Source organism: Rhynchophorus ferrugineus, unplaced genomic scaffold (genome assembly GCF_030347505.1).
Source record: "Rhynchophorus ferrugineus isolate W39M unplaced genomic scaffold, kcgeb_rfMv2 rfM14, whole genome shotgun sequence".
Classification (NCBI taxonomy): domain Eukaryota; kingdom Metazoa; phylum Arthropoda; class Insecta; order Coleoptera; family Curculionidae; genus Rhynchophorus; species Rhynchophorus ferrugineus.
This window is the reverse complement of record NW_027472593.1, coordinates 1,496,319-1,517,901: the sequence shown is the minus strand read 5'-3', so window position 1 is coordinate 1,517,901 and position 21,583 is coordinate 1,496,319. Positions and strand designations below refer to the sequence as shown.

Genomic DNA, 21,583 nt, shown 5'->3' with positions numbered 1-21,583 from the left:
TAAAATACTCCTAACTTTGATAAATAAATCATATTAACAACATATGTTTCAAATTTTGTCACTCGTGTAGTTTTTTTCAACTGGAGGAATAATGATAAAATGGAATGACCGAAAGCTTCTCGAATATTAACAAACTTGGAAATAAAATACTCAATAACCGAAATAGGATCATTGTCAATTGTTTGGAACACTAAATCATTTTAAACCATATCTTGAAATCTTGAAATACAAAGACATCTTAATAAACTATTTTTTTGAAAATATTATTTTAGTTACAATCACACAGTAGTTTTTATCGGCGAATCTATTGTAGGAAAATTTAAATTATTTGCCTGGATATATTTTAGTTCAATTTATTAATTTATGTTCTTTTTTGCGGTTGGTTGCACAAAACCGATTTCTTTACAGTCATATGTAATAAATAATCCAAACAAAACCGAAGCGCCCTAAAAATTTAATATTAGAATGCTGAGAAATGAAGAAAACGAGACGTTAGTATGATCGTGAATTAGGTTAGCGGATTGCAGACTTCAGATGAACGGCAAAATCTCAATATGCAGCTGGCGGCAAATTTGTAAATCCCCCACTATATCAATGTTATATATATTTTCCCTATATGTAAATACTAATTTAAAATATCGGCAACGTTGCAGTCCGTCATTTTGTCCTCGAATGACAGAGGTTGGATGGTGCTTCCATGGAAATATGTATTGATATTTCTGGTATATTTACTTGAATTGGTTTTGTTGCCATCAAACCTTTAATACTGAAATCTTTGGGATACAAAAAGTTTGCTACTTTTTATTCCGTTCGTTAGCTAGTTCGTGACCTTGTTATTTAGATCGTGTGATTCGAATAGGACGGCACTTTTGATGGCATCCAAGAAGAAGGCAAAACCCAACGGTTTTTTATTGTTTGCTTTGGATCTTCAAAAACAAGATAGTATCAAATATCCATCAATAAAAGAAGCTCGCGAAGGAGCTGCTCCGATTTGGTCGGTACGTTCTTGCACTGAAAGCAATATTATTTTTTACTCAATCTCTAATAATCATGCTATTATATCTTTAGAAAATGCCCTTTGAGAAACGGAAGTCTTACGACGAGAAGGCCAAGCAGATGAAGGGCGGAAAATCTACAAACCTTACATCCGAAGGAGTTTTGGTTGACACAATTTTAAAACAAAAAAAAGAAAAAGATTATGCCGATCAAAAAGCAAAGAATGATATATATGAAGTACTATCAGTGGCTTATGCAAAAGGAGGTAAAAAATTTGTATATCTTTTGTATGTCTTTTAATCTTTTTTTTGTAGAATTAGCAACTAAAGAGTTTTTTGTAATTGATATTAACATTTTCTGTCATTGTGAAACCTCAAATAGATACTATCCAGCTGAAATAAGTGTTTTGAAGTTTAACATCAAAGATGGAGTAGTTGAAGCTAATCTTTTTTACTCCATGGTAGATTCCGGTAAATAATTTAAGATTATTTCATCATGTAGGAATTATTTATAAGTTTTATGGTTTGGTTTGTTTATTTTTCAGGTCCCTTACCTGCTGGATATAAGTGTATTGCCAAAAGTCATTCTGATATGACCCACTTGCTGCCGGTACCTTTTGAAAAAAATGCCCCTGATAATCAAAAAGATGTCTATCATCGTTTCAAGGCATTTCTTCAAGTAATAATTTTTGGCATCAGGTTAAATTATATTTTGGAGTATTGTATTATTTCAGAATGTATCAGGTGATAATATGTTCCCAATAATTTATGGTGACACTAAAAATGTTGATATATGCACAGAGATTTTAAACAGATGGTGTCAGAAATTTGATAATATAGAAGGAGAGTATAAGATTTATAACTTTCAGGCAAGTGTTGAGAAGCATTTATATGGAAGGATGACAATCGTTTCCACTTTTTAGTATTTGTTGAACATAATTAAAAATATTGTTTCAAAATCAACAAAGTGTATTCCTTACTCTCTGACTGATAGGCTACTGGAGAAGGATGTTTACTCACACGTACATGATATTGCATGTAGAGTAAGATAATGATATATAATGTAGTTTATTTACTGTAGTTATTTATTCTTTTCTTACCTTCAGTTTCATAAAACTACATCAAAACCCCAATATTGTTGCCGGTCTGCTGTAATAAGATATGTTTATGTACTTTGTGACTGTTGTTGTGATGAACTTAATATTGATCCGATTCCTGGTCAACATACTGCCTCAAGTATGTTACAATACAAGAATGGCTTGTTTCCTTTTGTGAGTGGAAGCTGTAATTATGCAGTAAGAATTGAGTTCTTTTGTTTTCAATTCATGATGTTTGTTTCAGCTCATTAATGTCTTTTATTTTTAGCCCAGCAATGAGTGTGAATCTGCTTTTACTTCAACTACATATTCAACATTGGTTTCTGATTGCGAAAAAACACTAGTAACCAGTAGCGGATCAAATGCTGCGACTTTTGAACAAGAATATCCACCACTAATAGTGTCACAATCAGGGGTGAGCCTTAATTAAAAAGTATTAAAATACATTATTATTAAAATATTATTACATTAAAAATTATATTTGAAATATTTAAACGATCTATTGGATCCAAGGCGTTATTTTCGATCTCAGCTGTGCCACTGCGCGTCGCTGTCTCCATTAAGAGGTAACATCTCGCTTGATCTGTAGGCACGAGGCAGTAGCTTTGTATGGGCGGTGTTGGAAAATAATCCGCTGTGGAGAAAGACGTCGTGTGAGCCCAGAGAGAGCCCCAGATACATTTTTTGATAGTGACATTTTCTTAATTTCTGAGTCAAATACGTCAGACTTTTACGCCATATATTTCACACGTTTGTTTTGCAATTTAAGTTAGGATCGCAAATCTGGAACCGCGAGACTTGCTTGCAGTACCCCATAGTAGGATTATACATTGTCAAATAGGCTGATAACTTGGATTTGTTCCCGATAAAATAATACATTTAATATAGTTTAAGTTCTAGTTGTTTTCACTTAGCTAGTATGTGCTTCTTCCAGGCTAGGCTAGGCGTCGGTATAGATGTGTCTTAGAAGCATCAAGATATTTAGGCAGATATTATAATGTTGCATGGGTAGATTTGTTTAATTTGCTTTATAATGCTATGCCTTCTGCCATTATTGTATTTTATCAATGTGTGTTTGGAAAGTTGTTAAGATTACTATGTCACTTGCATATGTTACCACAATGGTGATTTTTGTGGTTGGTATATAGGAAATATAGTATCGAACTGTGTACACTAGCTTGCGGAATTCTTGAATAAATCAGAAGTAATTCATTGGGTTCATCGACTTCTTTTAGAGTGTAAATCTCTATTTCTGAATTCGATTTTAGTAACTAAAACTAAGCTTTATGACTACAAGAATGATGTAGAAACTTTTTTTATTTAACTTTTGTACTATACTGTAACCCTGTATGCTATACTTTATGAAAAGACTAAGATATGTCCAGGAAAGCAACCTATATGTTAGGAATAATAAATAAAGGCCCAACTTGTTTAAATTAAAGGCCTTTATTCGACAAAAATGCTGGTTTATTAGTCCTACAGGTAAAACCAGGTAATGTGTCAATATCTATCTGTATCCAAGGGAAACTTCTGATATCATTCCGTGGTATTGGCATCGTTCATTTATGCTGACTTAATATCTGATTGTTGCATAGGGATTGTATATTGGATTTAAATGCTAACATATAGATTCTTTTGGCATTTAAGTCGGTACTTATTTTGTTTACAAATGTATGCACCTGTACTATAGTCCCGTGCGTATTACCAAACCCAAATTGATGTTTTCCAAATTCCTAATTGTTCCAACTAAATTCCTCTTATGTATAATTTCTCGAAAACTTCCTTAGAATACCTTGGCTTTGTTCATTTTGGATCAACTTGTTACGATGAAACATCGTTAGATTACCATGATGTTTTTCATTTAGACTTCTAATATATGCCTAATTATTTTTGGAGTTACTATTAAATGCAAGCATAATTTTCCATTTTGTGTCTCCTTTTCTCGCTATCTATCGGTATATATGTGATATTTATTTTCCTGCTTTCAGATTGTTTTTCATTATATACCAAATCTTAAATGTACACCCCCGAATGTCGTCTGACTTGACCATTCTGTCTTTCGATTTGTCTTGTGTAAAGAAAGTGTTATCAACACTTTCAGGAAGTTTACACTGGGAAGTTAATTCGAATTGTTTTGTTCTTCTATGTATTTGATTAATTTAATTTATTGAATTTATTATTTACATTAATTAGTTAACTAAAGATGGATATATTAAAAACGGTGTAAATTAAATGTTAATTATTTTAGAATACTGGGACTAGCGACGAATCTGATAGTTGGAAGACTGTTAAGGGAAAAGTATGTAAAAATGCGGTAAAACTTAGTCAAACCAGTGATTATATTTTTTGTTTTCAGCATCCAGGAAAATATCATTCGTCAGTAACAAGTAATTAAAAATAACGTAAAGGTTAATCAATTGAACTAATGATATTTACCAATGCCTTCAGTGCCCAGCAATGGATCCTAGAATTCAAAAGCAAAAAGTGAGCAAATATCACGTAGAAATTAGTCTATAGAATTATTAATAATATTTATCGATAACTTCAGTACCCACAATGAATCGCAGCAATTAGTAGTAACAAGTAAGTAGAAATCAAAAAAAACTTAATCTAACAGATTACTAATAACAATGCCGTTTTAGTACCCGACAATGGATCACAGGATACATATAATCCAAAAGGAAGGGGTTTTCCATCGATTTCCAAGTGATCTATCCTTGATTTTTGAGTTTCGGAAATTTTTAGTTTTTTATGGCTTTTGGGTCTTCTTACCAGGCCAAATCTAATATCAGTACTAGCAGCAGTAGTAATTTTTCTCCTTCAACAGAAGGCAGAGGTCGAGGATTTTCCTCCCTATCTATTCAATTATTAAGGCCTGGAATTCAATTTTAACGCCATTTAATATCCAAGTATATAATGTACATGTTTTTGTTTAAAATTGTTTCATGTTTTTAATTGTAATTATTGTTCAGTTTTAAAACCTGCTCTTTAATTATATTAACGTAAGGGCTATTCTAATTTGCAGTTTTATTTTTTACTTGTCTAAAAATTTGTCTTGAATCTTATACAGTCTATAAGTATTAATGATGATAATTACATATTAAAATGCTATCACCTACGAATATCTACATGGCTCAGAAATGAGGCTTATTAGGTTATATCTACCTTTCGGAAATCTCTTAAACTAGCGTCTTACCATTTTTGGTTGAATATCTGAAAAATACAGCCGTCATATTAGATAATTATTAAAGCTAGCCGGCTTGATAGACCTGACTTGTGCTGATGTAATACACATCTTGGTTATGTGATTTACCAACTTGGATATTCGTGGGCATAAGTTAAGCTGAATGGGTAATTTATGCTTAAACTTATTTTATTAGTTAGTTATAGAATATTAGTTATCTATAGAATAACTTAATAAAAAGTCTTTATTTGTCCTGACCTAGAACCAGGCGGTGGAATATTTGTTCGCGGAGACTTTCCCTGGAGTGACAAGTTGGACCGGGGGACTGCCGCACTGTTAACCCCTGTGGATCGCTACTGCTACTGCATTAAATTTGGGGATATGGCATCCGCTGATCTAGCAGACGTTATTGGGCACGAGGACCTGGCGATTCTATTTATTCATGAACTTAAATTAACACACGGCTGGATACTGTCGTATGGGAGCAAAAGTTATGACTGCAGCGACAGATTAGGTCGTTTCAGACTGGAAAAGTGGTGATGCGGTGCTAAGCTCCCAGCCTATCGACCAGCTCGTGAACTAGCGCGTTTTCCGAAGAACTTGAGCTGAGTTGTTTGTGGAATAATTGAGATATGAAGTGCTTGATTTCTGGAATGTGTTTCCCTATGAATTTCATTATTTCTGGCTAACCATGGAGTGTTTAAGAATCTCTCGAGGAGCTTATTTTGGAAAACTTAACGGCGGTTTCACATGGTTGGGTGTAACAAACTTGAAGTAGACATTAGATCCGTAGAGGAGTAAGGACCGAATTAACATCTTGTAAAATAATCATTTGATGGAGATTAAAAGTCTGCTAGAAGGGCAGATCAGAGAAGGTAGCCGGTTTGTTATACCCGAACCTTTTTGGATTTGGGATTGCCAATCCAACCGTCGGTCAAAGTGAAAACCTATGTACGTGACGTTATCCAATCATGGAATTATTGCGTTGTCGATCTTAAGTTGCGAGACACGCAGTATATAACGCTTCTTATGGAAAATGATTTTTGAACAATCTTTTAGATCCAAGGCGTTATTTTCGACCTAAGCTATGCCACTACGCATCACTGTCTCCACTGTGCTTGGGGACATTGAGAACTACTAATATTCATTGGCGAGCATGCTTTTCTACGGAGAATGAATTTTGCATGGGAAGATTTTGTTTAATTTGCTTGGATGTGCTATGCCTTCTGCCATTGTTGTATTTCATCAATGTGTGTTTGGAAATTCTTTGATACTATTATAAGATCTTCTGCAGATGTTATTATTTCTATGTCACTTGCATATATTGCCACAATAGTGATTTTTGTGGTTGGTATATAAGAAACGTAGTATCGAACTGTATACACTGCCTTGCGGAATTTTTGAACATATCGGATGTAATTCATTGAGTTTGTTGAGAATTATTACAGTGTCGATCTTAAGTTGTGAGACGCGCAGTGCGTAACGCTTCTTATGGAAAATGAATGCCTGGGTTTTTAGCCGGTTGATTTGCATCCTCCAGAATTTGAAGCACTTGACCGCATGATCGAGCTGCTTCTGCAAACGTTCATGAATTGTAACTTTGAAGCTGGCGACCGTGAAGATAGCAGGATCGTCAGCGTTAAACGCGACGGCAATGTGCTCTTTTCTCGCCAGATCTGATATAAAGAGGTTAAATAAAGCTGTGGCCGGTGGGGAACTTTGAGGTACGTCGCATTGATACAGCCAGCCTCGATTTGTTTTCGACTGGAAATTGATTTTCTGATCTTGACTTGGAAATATCTGTACAATAGATAGGCCTTGATGAGAACTGGATGGTCTTCGGGGGTTGTGGGGTGGGGATGTCCAACCGCACGCATTTTGCTATCAAATCGTCGTGCCAGACCTTGTCGAAAGCTTTGGTTAGGTCTAGAAGAACAGCTCCAATCTTTTTACGTTGGTCAAGAGCATGATAGATGTGTGCGGCCAGACGGGTAGTCTGATGGACGTATGAGTGGTGAGCGCGAAAACCAGATTGTTCACCTGGATATTTTTATTAATCTCCTAGAACGTGAACAAACTCCCCGTGGGAAATAAGTATTATTATATGATTTCAATTATATATAACTATCCTGACATGTAGTAGATCACTTCAGTAAGTAATCTGCTGTGCAACTTTAATCTAAATCTTATTCTAGATGCTATTTTAACTTATTTTAAAGTATATCCTAACTTATTCTAAAAACTATTCTAGCTTATTTTAGAGATTATTAAATCTCTCTCTATGTGTCTATTAATCAGTTCATATTGCAGTTTGTGTTTGACCCTACGCACTTCACTATCATCCCGCACATTTAACTCTTTGGCGAGTACCTCGCACAAACACTTCGAATCACACTCGTTATTGGTTCTATTTGTATATGACGCTGAATCAGTTTGTTGGACACAATATGGGGCATGGACGATGACTGGCAGCTCTTTATTCTGGAACCTCTGGAGGATATCTATGTTATATTTGCTAGTAGTACTCCACAGTTCAATACCATAGGTTCTACTGTGCTTAAGTATTGACTTATACAGCAAAACCTTATTATCTAACGATAATTTAGATTTACGTCCTATTAGCCGATACATTTGGTTTAGTTTAAGTCCATGTCAAATGTCGATCGAAATGCATTCCCAGATATTTAACATTGTCTGCTTGCGGAAGTTCGTCATTATTCAATTTTACTGACGGACATGTTCTTCTACAAAGGGTGAATGTCACATGGGTAGATTTTGTCTCATTTGTTAAGATGAAGTTGGAGGTTTCTTGTGGCTGATATCGGATCCTCGTCTGATGACAAAACCGCTGTAGCGTCAGCATATATTACAACAGTAGTGTTTCTTGAGATCGGTAGTTCAGCTGTATACATAAGATATAACAATGGGCCAAGAACACTGCCTTGGGGAACACCCGAATATATTGGGTGTAGGTCAGTGTATTCGTCACCCTGTTTGAAAATAAAATGTCTATCTGAGCTACAATTTTAGCAATTAAAAGTGCGTATGACGCAAAAGCTTTTTCAATTTAATATGCTGTCCACTGTGCCACACCTTGTCGAATGCCTGAGAAATATCTAATCTTTATATTTGTTCTGTTGTTCCGTGTTTATTACAGAAATCAAATTGATGGCCTGGAATAATATTTCTCTACTCTTCGATTATTTTACGTCTCTTAGTGTATTATTTTTCGAATAGTTTAGAGATCACAGGTAACAGGTTTTTCACAGGTTTGAGAATCATAATGATTTGAGCCACTTTTCAAGTGCTAGGAAAGTAATTAAGTCTTAGCATGGAATTAAATATGAATGTTATTAATTTGATGCACTTTCCAGACAGTTCTTTTAAGATTCTTTCAATTATTAGATCACAACCAGGAGCTTTTTAAAAATTGTTTTCTTTATATATTGTTTGTTTTACCTGTTTAGCAGTATATTTCTCATGTGGCAGATCCATTTGAAATCAAGTGCTAAGAAAGTCAACTATGTTATTTTCTTCTGTTGCGGATATTTCGGACGGGTACGGATTAAATTTTACGAATCACTTATGTTTCGGGACGGGACGGAATTAATGCACCACTTATGGCCTTGGAACAAAAGAGAAAATTTATTTTGATCCCCGGTAATTTATACCTACTTGATACAAATCACAACGCCCTCTACTAACTTTTCTTCCTCCTTTCTATACTGGCTCTTGTATCGAGACAAGTCATATATTTAACACTCCCCTTTAATTTAAATGTACTATATAACATAACCTAATTAAGATCGTAAACAAAGATAACAATTTTATATACAAATTTGTTCGAACTTAGAACTATTCTATATCCACATTTCGAGAATTTTATCTTTAATTAATAATTTTATCAAATGAATGTACACAATTATGTGATAAACAAAGGTAACAGTCAGTTTTTTTACTTAAAAACAATTCTCTCTTTGAACAATCATAGCAATAGTCGCCAAAACACTGTCCAATTTAATGTCTACATTGATTAGAATGTTTCCTTCTATACTACTGATAATTCTGTTGAATCCCATGTTACTAGTTTACTAGTGCTTAATTGATCCTTGAATATTATACTCGTGATTGATTCTCTAAACTCTTAATTACTCCATTACTATTTACTACATTGATTACAATGTTTTCTTCCTTCTTACTGATAACTCAAGATCACATTTTTCCAGTTTTCTGGTGTTCCTTCTGATGGTCATTGATCTTTGAGCGCTCTAGTGCTCCCAAATTAATTTCCGTCTCTTGCATACATAAAAAATTTACCTAATCTATATTCCCCTGCACTCTCCGTCGTCACCCTACTACTTCTCATTTACACCGAGAATTCTGGGCCCATAACCTTTTATGAATCACTTATGATTCGGGGCGGGACGGAATTAATGCACCACTTATGGCCTTGGAACAAAAGAGAAACTTTATTTTGATCCCTGGTAATTTATACCCACTCGATACAAGTCACAGCGCCCTTTTCTAACTTTTCTTTCTCCTTTCTATACTCTCTCTTGTATCGAGACAAGTTATATATTTAACATTAAATACTGTCTTTAAATATTTGGATAAAACTTCCGCTTTATATTTATCATTTCTAGCATAGGTGTTGTCAATTTTAATGGGTGGATTATGTTGTTGAGATTTTTTTATTTATTTTTTGTTACTTTCCACAGAGAATATTCTGTTTCATCAGTTGGCGTTAAGTTCTCTAAATAGTTTTGAATTCCTTGATTTTGTTCCTTATTTAGCTCTTTCAGCTCTTTTGTGGCCTTGTTGAATTTTCTCTTGTTTTTTTCTGTTATGATTTGTTGCCGGGTTTTTCGCAGTTTTTTCTTTTCGGCAATTTTTTGTTTAATTATAGATGAAATATAATTATATTTTTGATATGTCGCGCTATTAGGTGTTGCGTACCATGCAGCCTTTTGTAGAGATTTTGTTATATATTTTGCTGCTATTTCTATATCTCTTTCTGTTTCGAGAGGTAAGTTTATAGATATTAAACTGTCTAATTTTTCTCTAAATAATGGTCAGTTGGTTTTTGTGTTATGAAAAGAAGGTGGTTTTGTTTTTTTTTTTGAGAATATTTGAGTTCACTGTTGTTTAACTAGTGAGTGATCAGATGATAGATCGAAGCATGATTCAGCTTTGCATGTTTTGGTGTTAATATTTTTTAACACAATAGTCTATGGTATCGGGAATTTTATTTATATCTGACGGCTAATATGTTGACTCACCAGTAGAGATATGCTGTAAGTTATGTGCCTTCATTGCTTTGACCAATTATCTGCCTTTTGCTGTTATTAATCAAGAACACCGCACTACAGTCTCCTCCGGCAATGAATTTAGTAACCAGCGTGTTAAAGAAACCATTGTATTGTTCTGCCTTGTTGGTAATGGGCCGTGCATTTCTCCATTGAATATTTACAAGCACTAGTGGCTTGTAAATATTCCTCGCTGAATTTCTCTCTTACACATTGTTTTATGTTTTCACGAATAATTACAGATGTTCTTCCATGTGATTTATCATCTGGATATTTTATGTGATACAGCTTGTCTATGAGTGCAATGTATTTCGGATTCCATCATGATATCAATAGTTTGTTCATATAAGAATATTTTAAGCTCCCTGGCATGTTGCTGGAGTCTGTTGGCATTCCAGATGGCTATTTTGTATTTGCTGTAATTGCTCAGTCTGGCTTCGTAATGACGGCGGTGAATAAATTCATCATTGTACTCATTTATTCCATAAGTTTACCCATCATTTCCGCTAATTTACTACTAGTACTCACAGGGTCAGTGATGACTGGCGTTATACTGTACTTAATATCGTAAACATCTTTTATTATTCTTTTAGCTTCAAATCAATATAAAACATTGGCAGTGGCTTCTTTGTTGCATGGTGTTGAATATTATGTATATTGACAACTTTGCGGCCTTGTTCAGCTAGGACTGTTTTAACTGTATTTGTATCGGTGGCGTAATATAGTCCTTTTATGACAAATTTAGAAGTTTTTCGGACAATAATCGAAAAGTATGACACTGCGTGCTTCTATTCTCCAATTCTCTTATTAAAAATTTGAAATGTTCGGGGTCAAACACTTGAATCCTCATTGTTTCAGATCCGATTGTTTTTATTGTGTCATTATTATATATTGTTATTGGGGGTGGTCTGGGAATTGCTTTAAATTGGTTTTTTAAATACTCGCATATTTTCGTCTGTTTTTGGACGACTTGTTCTTCGGGATTTCTCAAACGTTTTTTGTTTGTAACAATGTTCCATTGGTGCATTTGATGGCTTTCAGTTATTGCCAGTTGATCGTCATTTCGAATAGCGAGTGATACAATTGATAAATCGGCAGAAAGATGTTGTAGATTAGCCATTATTTATTGAAATTAACCGTACAGATCATTAGTAGTTATTAAATGTTTAATTTATATTTTTTACGCGCATCATGTTTTGCTCACTAGATTGACCGTTCCGAAAATCAGAAAGAAAATTCATAGAAGGTAAAGCCTTGCTTATAAAAAATAAATTTTAAATGTCATGTTCACAATGGTTTTGACTAGGTTTTCACTTTTTATGACCGGTAGCTTTATGACACCAACAGTAACACAGATATTTGTTTTTACAACAGAGCGTTCTGAAAGGTACGTGGATGGATGAATGGTGAACACGAGAACCGAATTGTTCATCAGGAATGATGTTGCTTTCCTTTGTGAAAGAGTTGAGAGCGTAGAGTACTGCCCTCTCGCCAAGCTTCGCAACGGCACTGAGAAGGCGGATGTGCCTGTTATCAGATATAGGTGATATTGCACCTTTCTGGGTATTCCCGCTATATGTGCGTGTTTCCAAGACGGAAGGAAATGTTGCAGTCGCATGATGTATCTAATTATGTTTGCCAGTTCCTCGAGCTGCTTATGCGGGAGCTTTTTAACTGGGTAATCGATATTTCGTCAAACATTGATGACAGTGTCGTTGTCTTTAGATTTAGTGCTTTCTGCGGGTGGGGTGGGAGGAATTTCATCTTAGCCTCGCCTCTGCAAGGATCTCGAATTTTCTTGTTCAGTGACTGCGAAATTTCCTGTAACCGCTGACTTCAAGGGGTATGACAATGTGCATCTTCCCCAGGAGGCATTTAAAGACAAGTCAGAAAGAAGGGGGGGGCATCCAGTCTTTAGTCCGCAATTTCTTGCAGTTCCAGTTCATCAGTCGCCAGGTCAAGACGACCACCCTTAACCATGCTTGCATGCTCTGTTAGCCTCCATTTTGTCTGCAGCATTAAGGGTGAATCGAGCTAATCTGCGTAAACGGTTTTTGATGCGAATTTCAAGTTTAAGAGAAGCGGGAAGGCTGTTTCTCTACAGTTGGGTTTGTGATGAAATATCGACTGTGGCAGATTCGTGAGCAGATTGAATATCACGAATTAGCTTGAGTACGGCTCACTCGAGGTGTCCTGGAGTGTTAATTTTCGGAATTGGATCGGATTCCAGGAGAAGAGATTGGTAGTTCCTCCATTCGGTCTTTTTCTTGAATATTGTAAGTGGGACTTGAGTGGTGGCTCAGTTTCCGAGAGAAGGGCCGGATAATAATCAAAGTCTAGCTTGTCAAGGACGCGAACTACGGAGGGGTGATTCACGCCTTGAAGGATAAATAAATGAGTCTGTGATCGGTATAGTTGAATGCAGAAGATGTCCTATACAGGGATGTAATCACGAAGAGACGATCTTGGATATCGATTTTAATGGAGGTTGTTTCGAATTTGTTTGCTGATAACGAGGGTAGGAGCTCGTGTTTGTGATCTTTTCTGACGAGAATGGCGGTTCCACCGCCTCGACCTGGGGTTTTTTGGATTTTGTACGCAAAAAGGTATTCGAAAGAGAGACGATGCGAAGGATTTAAGATAGTTTCTTGGATGAGAACGATGTCGATGTCATAGAATGTCATGGCGTCTTCCAATTCTGATTCCTTTCCGCGTAAGCTGTTTGTATTCCTTGTCATTAGTATAAAAGATTGTAATGGCCATTAAGAGGCTGCTGGAATTTAAAGAAGCAGGTCGAAACGACAAAGGTTATTGAAAAATTTGGAGCAGGACGGAAGATCAGGATCTAGTGTTGTGATGACCGGTACATTTGATGTAGGGGAGGGGGGTTTCTCGGCAACCCTGAGCTAAAAGTCCTAGACCAATGAAATGCTCTCCTTAAAAACATATTTTTATTACAGGTGCCCGTAATGGTAATTTAAACTAACCGATGAAATTCACCGAAATGACGTCCTCAGCGCTTTCCTGCTGAGACCACATAAAACAATTCTGAAATTATTTGTATTAAGTTAACACTCCATGCCGACGACGTCTCAAACAATACTGAGAATATCCAATATACAGAATATCTATATATTTTTATTAGATATCGATATTCTTTCTAGTAGCTATGCGTGTGTGTACTAAATCGTATCTGTATATCTTCATTATGTAAAACAATCAACCAACACTTATTACTTCCTACTTTACTACCGTCCAACCACTCTAATAACATTACCTTGAGCGGAAAGACAAAAAACAATTTGAATAAATTTATTATTTAATACCTACGTATTTCATAGCTTAAAACTCTTGCTGCATACCACCAATATAAAATGGGTTTCTAAAGAATTTTTCCCCCTTAAAAATATAATATACATATGTTATGTCCGTCTTCTATCTTCACGATGTCTTCCAACTGATCAAATATTCAATTGGAATTAATTTTCAATACTAAGCAAGTAGTAGTTGTACTTATTAGCATATCAAGACTTGACTAACTATCAGACACTATATTGTTAACCGAAGTAATAGAATAACAAAAAATCAATGACTATGTTAATAATAATAAAATAAAATATGGAATAAGTTTTACAAGAAATTGAAATTATAAAAATTAATTTTCTGTAAAATATAATGAACGCTACGGCGCATGCTCCTGTTAAAGCCATCCGGACAGGATGAAGATGCCGCCATCTTGATTCATTCTGTGTTGGGGCTTTGACCGAGTTGGTTGTCGAAATAAATAGAGAGGGAGTAAGTCGAATCCAGTCTTTTAATTGCCCAAACACCTTCACCAAATCGATTCTACAAAATCGGTTCAAACAAAACGTAAATGTCTTAACATAAAGAAGACAATTTCCAATAAATCATAGAAACACTTCATATCGCACACTTTATTTAATATTTTTGCACCCAAATATTTAATTTTTTTTGGTTTAATATATGTTCTCTTTTTTTCCAAGGCAATAAATGGTGTTATTGATTCCGTCCCGTCCCGAATCATAAATGAATAGTGAAGGGTTATGGGCCCAGAATTCTTGGTGTAAAGTAGAACAAGTAGTAGGATGACTGTGCAGGGATATGGAGATTAGGTAAAGCTTGAGTTCGGTAAAGTATATATATATATATATATATATATATATATATATATATATATATATATATATATATATATATATATATATATATACATATATATATATAGATCAATGATCAATGACCATCAGAAGGAACACTAGAAAACTAGAAAAACGTGATCTGAAATTATCAGTAAGATGGAAAGAAACATTGTAATCAATGTAATAATTAGTGAAGAAGTAATCAAGTGTTTAGAGAATTAATTACGTGTTTAATTTACAAGGATTAGTGAAGCACTAGTAAACTACTAACATGGGATTTAACGGAATTGTCAGTAGTATAAAGAAACTTTGTAATCAATGTAGTAGTAATCAGTAATAGAGAAAAGTTTAGAAAATCAACCGTGTATAATTTACAATGACAAGTGAAGCAATAGAAAATCTAGATACATGGGGTCCAACAGAATTATAGATATGATAAACAGAAACATTGTAATCAATGGAGAAGAGTTTAGAAAATCAACCATGTATAAGTTGCAAGGACCAGACAAGTATTGAAAACTAGAAACATGAGGTCTAACAGAGCTGCAGGTAGAATAGAAAATTTTTTTAGAGCAATGGAGAAAAGTTTTGTTGTAAGGGATTAGAGTTTTGATATAATTATCAATTCAACAGAATTGGATCTAAAGTGGAAGAAAAATGAAACTGACACTAGATCATATTATAAATAGAAAAATATATCTAGATGTCCATGTCAGGAAATCGGAGGATTTAATTACTTAAACCAGATACTGTGAATTTAATTAAGCATGGTATGGACTGAGAAATTCATTTAAATGTTGGAACACGAAATAAGGTAATGAGCAAGCTCAATATTAGTATTACTATTTCTTGTGCTTGAATTATAATGTTCATGTTGTTATATTCAGTGATGACTCATTACTAAAAGGACTGGAAGAACAAATAATGGTTTTAATGGACAGTCTGTATGAAGTTAAATAGTTTATTGAAATGGAAAGAGCGAAGATAGAATAGATTAAAAATTCATTAAAAACACATAATTTAACAACTGCTTGAGAAATTCTATGGAGAAGATTGTTACACAAATTGAAATTAATATTAACACCAACAAAATTATAAAATAATTTAGTTATAATTTAATGGGTACTATATACAAGATTAAAATGCAGTTTTATATAAGTTTCGCTAGTTACAAGATCGCATCTAAACAGATCAATTTGGTAAGCCAATGGAAGTCAACTTCAACATGGATAATAGTAAAGAAATAATTAAAGATATACCGTTTAAAATTATATAAAGAGACCAATATAATGCGAGCATAGAAAATTCAATGAACAATCTGTGAGTAAACCGATGCAGACAGTTTTGCAACAGGAAAAAGAAAACAAGAATGATGATGATAAAAAAAGCATGCAAGAACAGATAACAGACAGTGATGACGAACCTATCTAAATTGGAGGAAACAAATTCTAGAAGAAAAACCTCGAGACCAACGAAATTAAACGACTATGACATATATGTCGCCTATTGTCTGCTTATTTAAACAGAAAAATTACCAACATTTGAAGGTGATACGTTTTCATGAAACCAAGTTAACGATAAGAGAAAGTTAAATAAAGTAATATATCAAGAACCTGATTATTTAGCTTCATCCGAAGACGAAGAAAAAAACCCTAAACAAAAATTTATTTTATTAAAAAACTTATTTAAGATATGATAAAGATGAACAGCACTTAGATAGTTCTGAGTTATATTAAAATGATTCTGATTTCTACTTGGAAATGGAAAGTGCTAATAAATCTGTTAATAATAGAAATAACAAAAATGGATTAGGATTTGATTCTGATGAATTTGATGTAGAGCAAAATAATAAAACAAAGGGAAGAATGTTAAAGGAAAAAGCTAAAGAGAACAGCTATTAATAACTGATTTAGACTATAGAAATAGAGAAAAGAAGAAAGCTTATAAAGCAAAATAATAGTTTTAAAGAGATATATTTAAGGATTTAATTGATGAAACAGTTGAGGATGCAGTGAATTGCTGTTAGTGAGTGATTAAGTTGAAAGTAATAGATGAAGGAAATGAACTAAAAGAAGTCGTGAAGAAGTTAAAACACTGGAGAAAATAAAATTAACAAAATGAAGTACAATATTAGAAGCAGAAAATGGGCATAATGGTGACTAATTAATATGATACCTCAGTGATACCAGAAAATCATGGATTAATAATGTAATGTTAGGTGGAAGTGGACTTGAAGGAGCAAGTTATGAAGACTGGGATGGCAACTAACTACAAAGTTTTAATAGATTCATACCATTTGATAAAAGCAACCCAGTGGCAGCATATAAATTCATTCGAAGACAAATACATGTGTATGTTTGGCAGCCTAAAAACAAACTACATAATCGATATTAAATTGTACAGCGTTTAGGCAACTATTTCTATGATTGTTCAAATTTTTTTTAATAATTGATATTGTTTAATAGATAATTGTTTTAAGTAGAAAATTGACTGTTACCTTTGTTTATCACATAATTGTACAAGCTTATTCGATTAAACCATTAAGTAAAGTTAAAATTCTCACCATGTAAAAATAGAATAAGTTGGATAATTATAAGTTGGAAAAAATTTGTATGTATAATGTAATGACTTTGTTCTGACAATTTAAATGTATTTTTGTAATTTTTGTTTATAATCTTAATTAGGTTAAGTTGTTTGGTACATTTAAATTGAGGTGGAGTGTTAAAAGGGGGAAAAGAGTTAGTAGAGGGCGCTGTAACGTGTATCGAATTCTGTATAAAATACCAGGAATAAAAATATAGTTTATCTTTTGTTCCAATGCCGTAAGTGGTGTTATTGATTCCGTCCCGTCCCGAATCATAAGTGAGCATTCTCCCTAAAGCATTTGCTATATCTGCAGAAGTATACTCTTTCTCTTTTCTTACATTTTTAACCTAATGCTTATGCATACTATTTTTATTGTAATCTTATCACGAATGACTCAATACCCCATTCCGAAATATCCATGTCTTATCTAAATAAATAAATTGAAACAATAAACCTCCCTTGATTTTATTGTATGCTTTTAAAAATTTTATACTTTTAAATGCAATGTATAGTTTACTAGACCTTTTCGTGTATTATATGTATGCCATTTAAATCCTATATATACGCCTTCCATTCTAACAATTTCCTCTGAAATAATTGTACATTTTAAACAGGAACAATTAAACATTTTCGGATCGTATGTTATTGTGAACATCTTGACGTATTTGTTTTATTGTCTAAATCAATTTTTCGCACTCTAATCAACACTCTTGAAACAATTATGTAATAATTAAAATATTGCAAAAAATATTCCTTTAAGCTGTTTATAAAATATATATATTTAAGCAACAAAACGTAATATACAACAAATTTCATTAAAATCATAATAATCAAAATACTCATGTAAATGAAATAATGAAACAAAAATAACTTTATAAAATATATTTTATTTTAACATTATAGTGCATCTAATGCATATTTATTGAAGGACTTAAAATACAGTTAATTAAAAAGACACAGTAGATTGTAGATTCATGTTTGAGTTAATTCAATCTATTTTAAACAATTAATTAGGATTACTCTAAAATTAGTAAAATGAAAAAGATATATGCTCCTGGCTTAAAAATAATTATACGTTTTACTAAATGTGGCAATACGTTCGACGGTTTTGATGACGTGCATTGACTGTTTTATTGGAAATACTATACGTATATTTACTCCTAATAACTTCTTTAAACTTCTTTAATTAAGAAAAAACAACTCTTATTGACAAAACAACACCAAATATCTATCATTGAATGGCAGCAAGTGTTAAATACGAAGTTAACATGTCAGGACGCAGGGTTTACTCAAGCAGATCACAGATTCGAATTCCTATGATTTTTAATTTTGATGTATGTTGATACATGTGGATTATTTACAGCACACATTACTAAGAATATAAATTTTTTAAATATATTTGTCCTAAATATATTTAGCTGTCGATCAGCACATATATAGAATTGTTGCGACAAACGTATGGTATAAGCGCCCATCAAAATAAACATTAATAATATACTAAAGATTATTATTATAATTAAGAAAAAGAAATCAACTTAATAATATACATGTGATCATATCTATTAATACAAGATTTTTACTTGTTGCTGTAGTATAAAACTAAAACAGCTAGTTTTTAATATAGTATATAGGTGGCCGGTTGGGGCGTAGAGGGGTGAGATAGTGACAGTGACACAATTATTCGAAAGTAAAACAACTGTTCTAACTGTTAAACATTGCGTGTTCATGTAGATATTAACGTTACCATCTACCGTTCTTATTATATATTCTTTATTATACCAGGTACAACCAAATACAGTATTTCAAGTACTCAAAGCTGATTTGATTTAGTTCGTTTATATCTGTTGTTGTTGATATCTGGTCTCTGAGTTTTCTGATCGAAAGCGAATACATTTTTTACGTTACCATAACGGCCAACGTCTATTTTATTGGCATACATTATAAACTAGTATGGTTCCTTCTAAAAAACGGAAAGTCGAGAATTAATTTCTATGCCTCTAGTGGCACTGATATCCTCTTATATGCGACGTTTAATTCATTAGAAAGTCACGTCATTTATGTGTAACATCAAGTTTTATTAACAATAAACATATAATTAAAGACATATACGAGGTGGATATCGAAAGAGCGTTTGTCCTTATAATCCTCTATAGAATATTATAAGGGGAATCTATATTTTTAATATTAGTTACTTCCATATAATCTCCCATAGAATATACAGTGTGATCTAACAATTTCAATGAAATATGATTTAGATATGCAGCCAAAAACACATATAACATGTAATTTGTAATGACACACTATAATATTATTATATATTTAATAATAAAATATTTAATAATAAAATATTTAATAATAAAACTATATTTAATAACAGCTTTCTTCTTAATGCTTTTGCCTTATCTTCAAAAGAGTATTGAGAGATGAAAGAGAAAAATGACGGTTTGATCATAATGATCAAACATGGCATTGCATTGTGCGTCTTTCCTACGAGGCATTTGGAGACACGCCAGTAAGAAGGTTGGCCATCCAGTCTTTGGTCCGCGAGAAATGAGTTCCATTCCATCACGCACCAGGTCGAGACGGCCTTTCTTACCCCCTTGCATGGTATGTTCGCCTCCCTTTTGTCTGCAGCATCAAGGGTGAAGCGAGCTAATCTGCATAGAACGTTTTTGATGCGAATTTCACGTTTAAGAGTAGCGGGAAGGTTGTTTCTGCGGTTGGCGGGAAACTTGGTTGGATCGGATTTCAGGAAAAGAGTCTGTCTTTTTCCTGAATCTCGTCAGTTTGACTTGAGTGGTGGCGCAGTTTTCGAGTTTGAGAAGGACCGGACGATGATCAAATTTTAGTTAGCCAAGGACTCGAACTTCGGAAGGGCGGTTTACGTCTTGACGAATAAAGAAATCAAGGACTCTTGCTGCGCCTTGAGAAGCTGAACTAGTGGGTTCATCTGGCAGGGAAATACCTCCAGATCTGCACTTAGAGCAACAATGACGCTATTTCTGACGGGAATGGAGGTTCCAACGCCTCGAGCCGTGGTTCTATCGTTTCTGGAAACAAGAAAGTGTTCAAAAAGTTTCCTGGATGAGAGCAATGTCGACGACATAGAATGTCACGACTTCTTCCAATTCTGCTTGCTTTCCGAGTAAGCTGTTTACATTCCATGTCACCAGTATAACAAATTCTGGAACAGCCAATTCAAAGATTTAAAAGGCTGTTGGAAATTAAATAAACAGGTAAATGTTGCCGCTTAGACGGCGACATTTGGGAAAACACGAGTATGTGTGTGGGCCAGGGCGGTCACTTGCAGAAAAGTCTGCGTCAGTAAATACTTGCATTGCAAAAGGAGTTTGAGTTGGAGCAGGCTGGGTAGCGTCGACTAGTTTTTGGGCTAGCTTCCTGCCACCATGGTTACTCCATACAGAACCTTGTGCAGGAATAGATTGGGTCGGAATTTTTAGTTTCCTCGGAGCAGGGCGGCAGCTGCAACCAGTAATACCGGTTTGCGGTATGAATTTCACCGCAGTTGCCTGCACTTTGGGTATGCTTCTGGGATTTTTGTACTGATCCTGTCAGTTTTTTGAAATAATTTTGGGGATGCCCGGCACATTTGATGCGGGGGGGCTCGGTAATGTGAGCTGGAATGCACGAAAAGCTGACAGTTGAACCACTGCACTGACTGGCTGTTTCCCCTCTGGACCTCGACCTTCACTGTGATGACGCCGAGTTTGGTCATATATATGATCTGTCGCTCTTCGCGAGGGACAACTACCTGAACAATTGGTAGTTCTATCCCGGATTTTAATTTCCATCTTTGCACCAATTTGGGATGGAAGCCTTGATCAAAGAGAAGTTCACGTACTTCGTCAATGCAGAGTGATTCTGGGATGTTTTTTATAATTACCCGGAATGCTCTCTCCTCCGGATGACAGAAGGAATGGTAACGGTAACTCCTTTCCTCGAGCAGGGTAGTGCGTTTACGGTAATTGTCGCTTGTGGCGACGAATAAGAAAATGCCCTCCTTTTTGTTTCGGGTTATGATGTCTATTGATTGTGCCTTAGTAATTCTAATGAGCTCCATGAACCTCTTCTTGTCACGGAGCACTATAGGCGGAATTTTTTCCTTTGGGGGACTTTGAGAAACAGTCGCCGAAACGGTTGGCACTGTTTTTGCTGTGGAGGTTAAGACTTGTTTAGTGGCCTGGCTACTTACCTGTGGTCTGGTGGCAAATTTTGTAATCGAAGGCTGTACGTT

At 34.3% G+C, this 21,583-nt stretch overlaps 1 protein-coding gene across 1 annotated transcript; it reads left to right on the top strand.

Moving 5' to 3' along the window:
• Window positions 1-700: 700 nt before the first annotated feature.
• Window positions 701-5,108, top strand: LOC143205770 (protein maelstrom homolog). Its single transcript, XM_076418808.1, has 12 exons — window positions 701-998; window positions 1,069-1,261; window positions 1,311-1,466; window positions 1,541-1,674; window positions 1,730-1,864; window positions 1,919-2,038; window positions 2,102-2,290; window positions 2,361-2,507; window positions 4,341-4,391; window positions 4,449-4,479; window positions 4,541-4,675; window positions 4,735-5,108. Exons 1-11 carry the CDS (start codon window positions 873-875, stop codon window positions 4,558-4,560), a joined length of 1,302 nt encoding a protein of 433 aa, XP_076274923.1. The 5' UTR covers window positions 701-872; the 3' UTR covers window positions 4,561-4,675; window positions 4,735-5,108.
• Window positions 5,109-21,583: the final 16,475 nt, after the last annotated feature.

Bases quoted from the DNA above. Each gene is read 5' to 3' on its own strand.
- LOC143205770 (XM_076418808.1), top strand. From the start codon at position 873: ATGGCATCCAAGAAGAAGGCAAAACCCAACGGTTTTTTATTGTTTGCT. The intron at 999-1,068 runs GTACGTTCTTGC...TTATATCTTTAG, and splicing joins GAGCTGCTCCGATTTGGTCG to AAAATGCCCTTTGAGAAACG. The intron at 2,508-4,340 runs GTGAGCCTTAAT...TAATTATTTTAG, and splicing joins TAATAGTGTCACAATCAGGG to AATACTGGGACTAGCGACGA.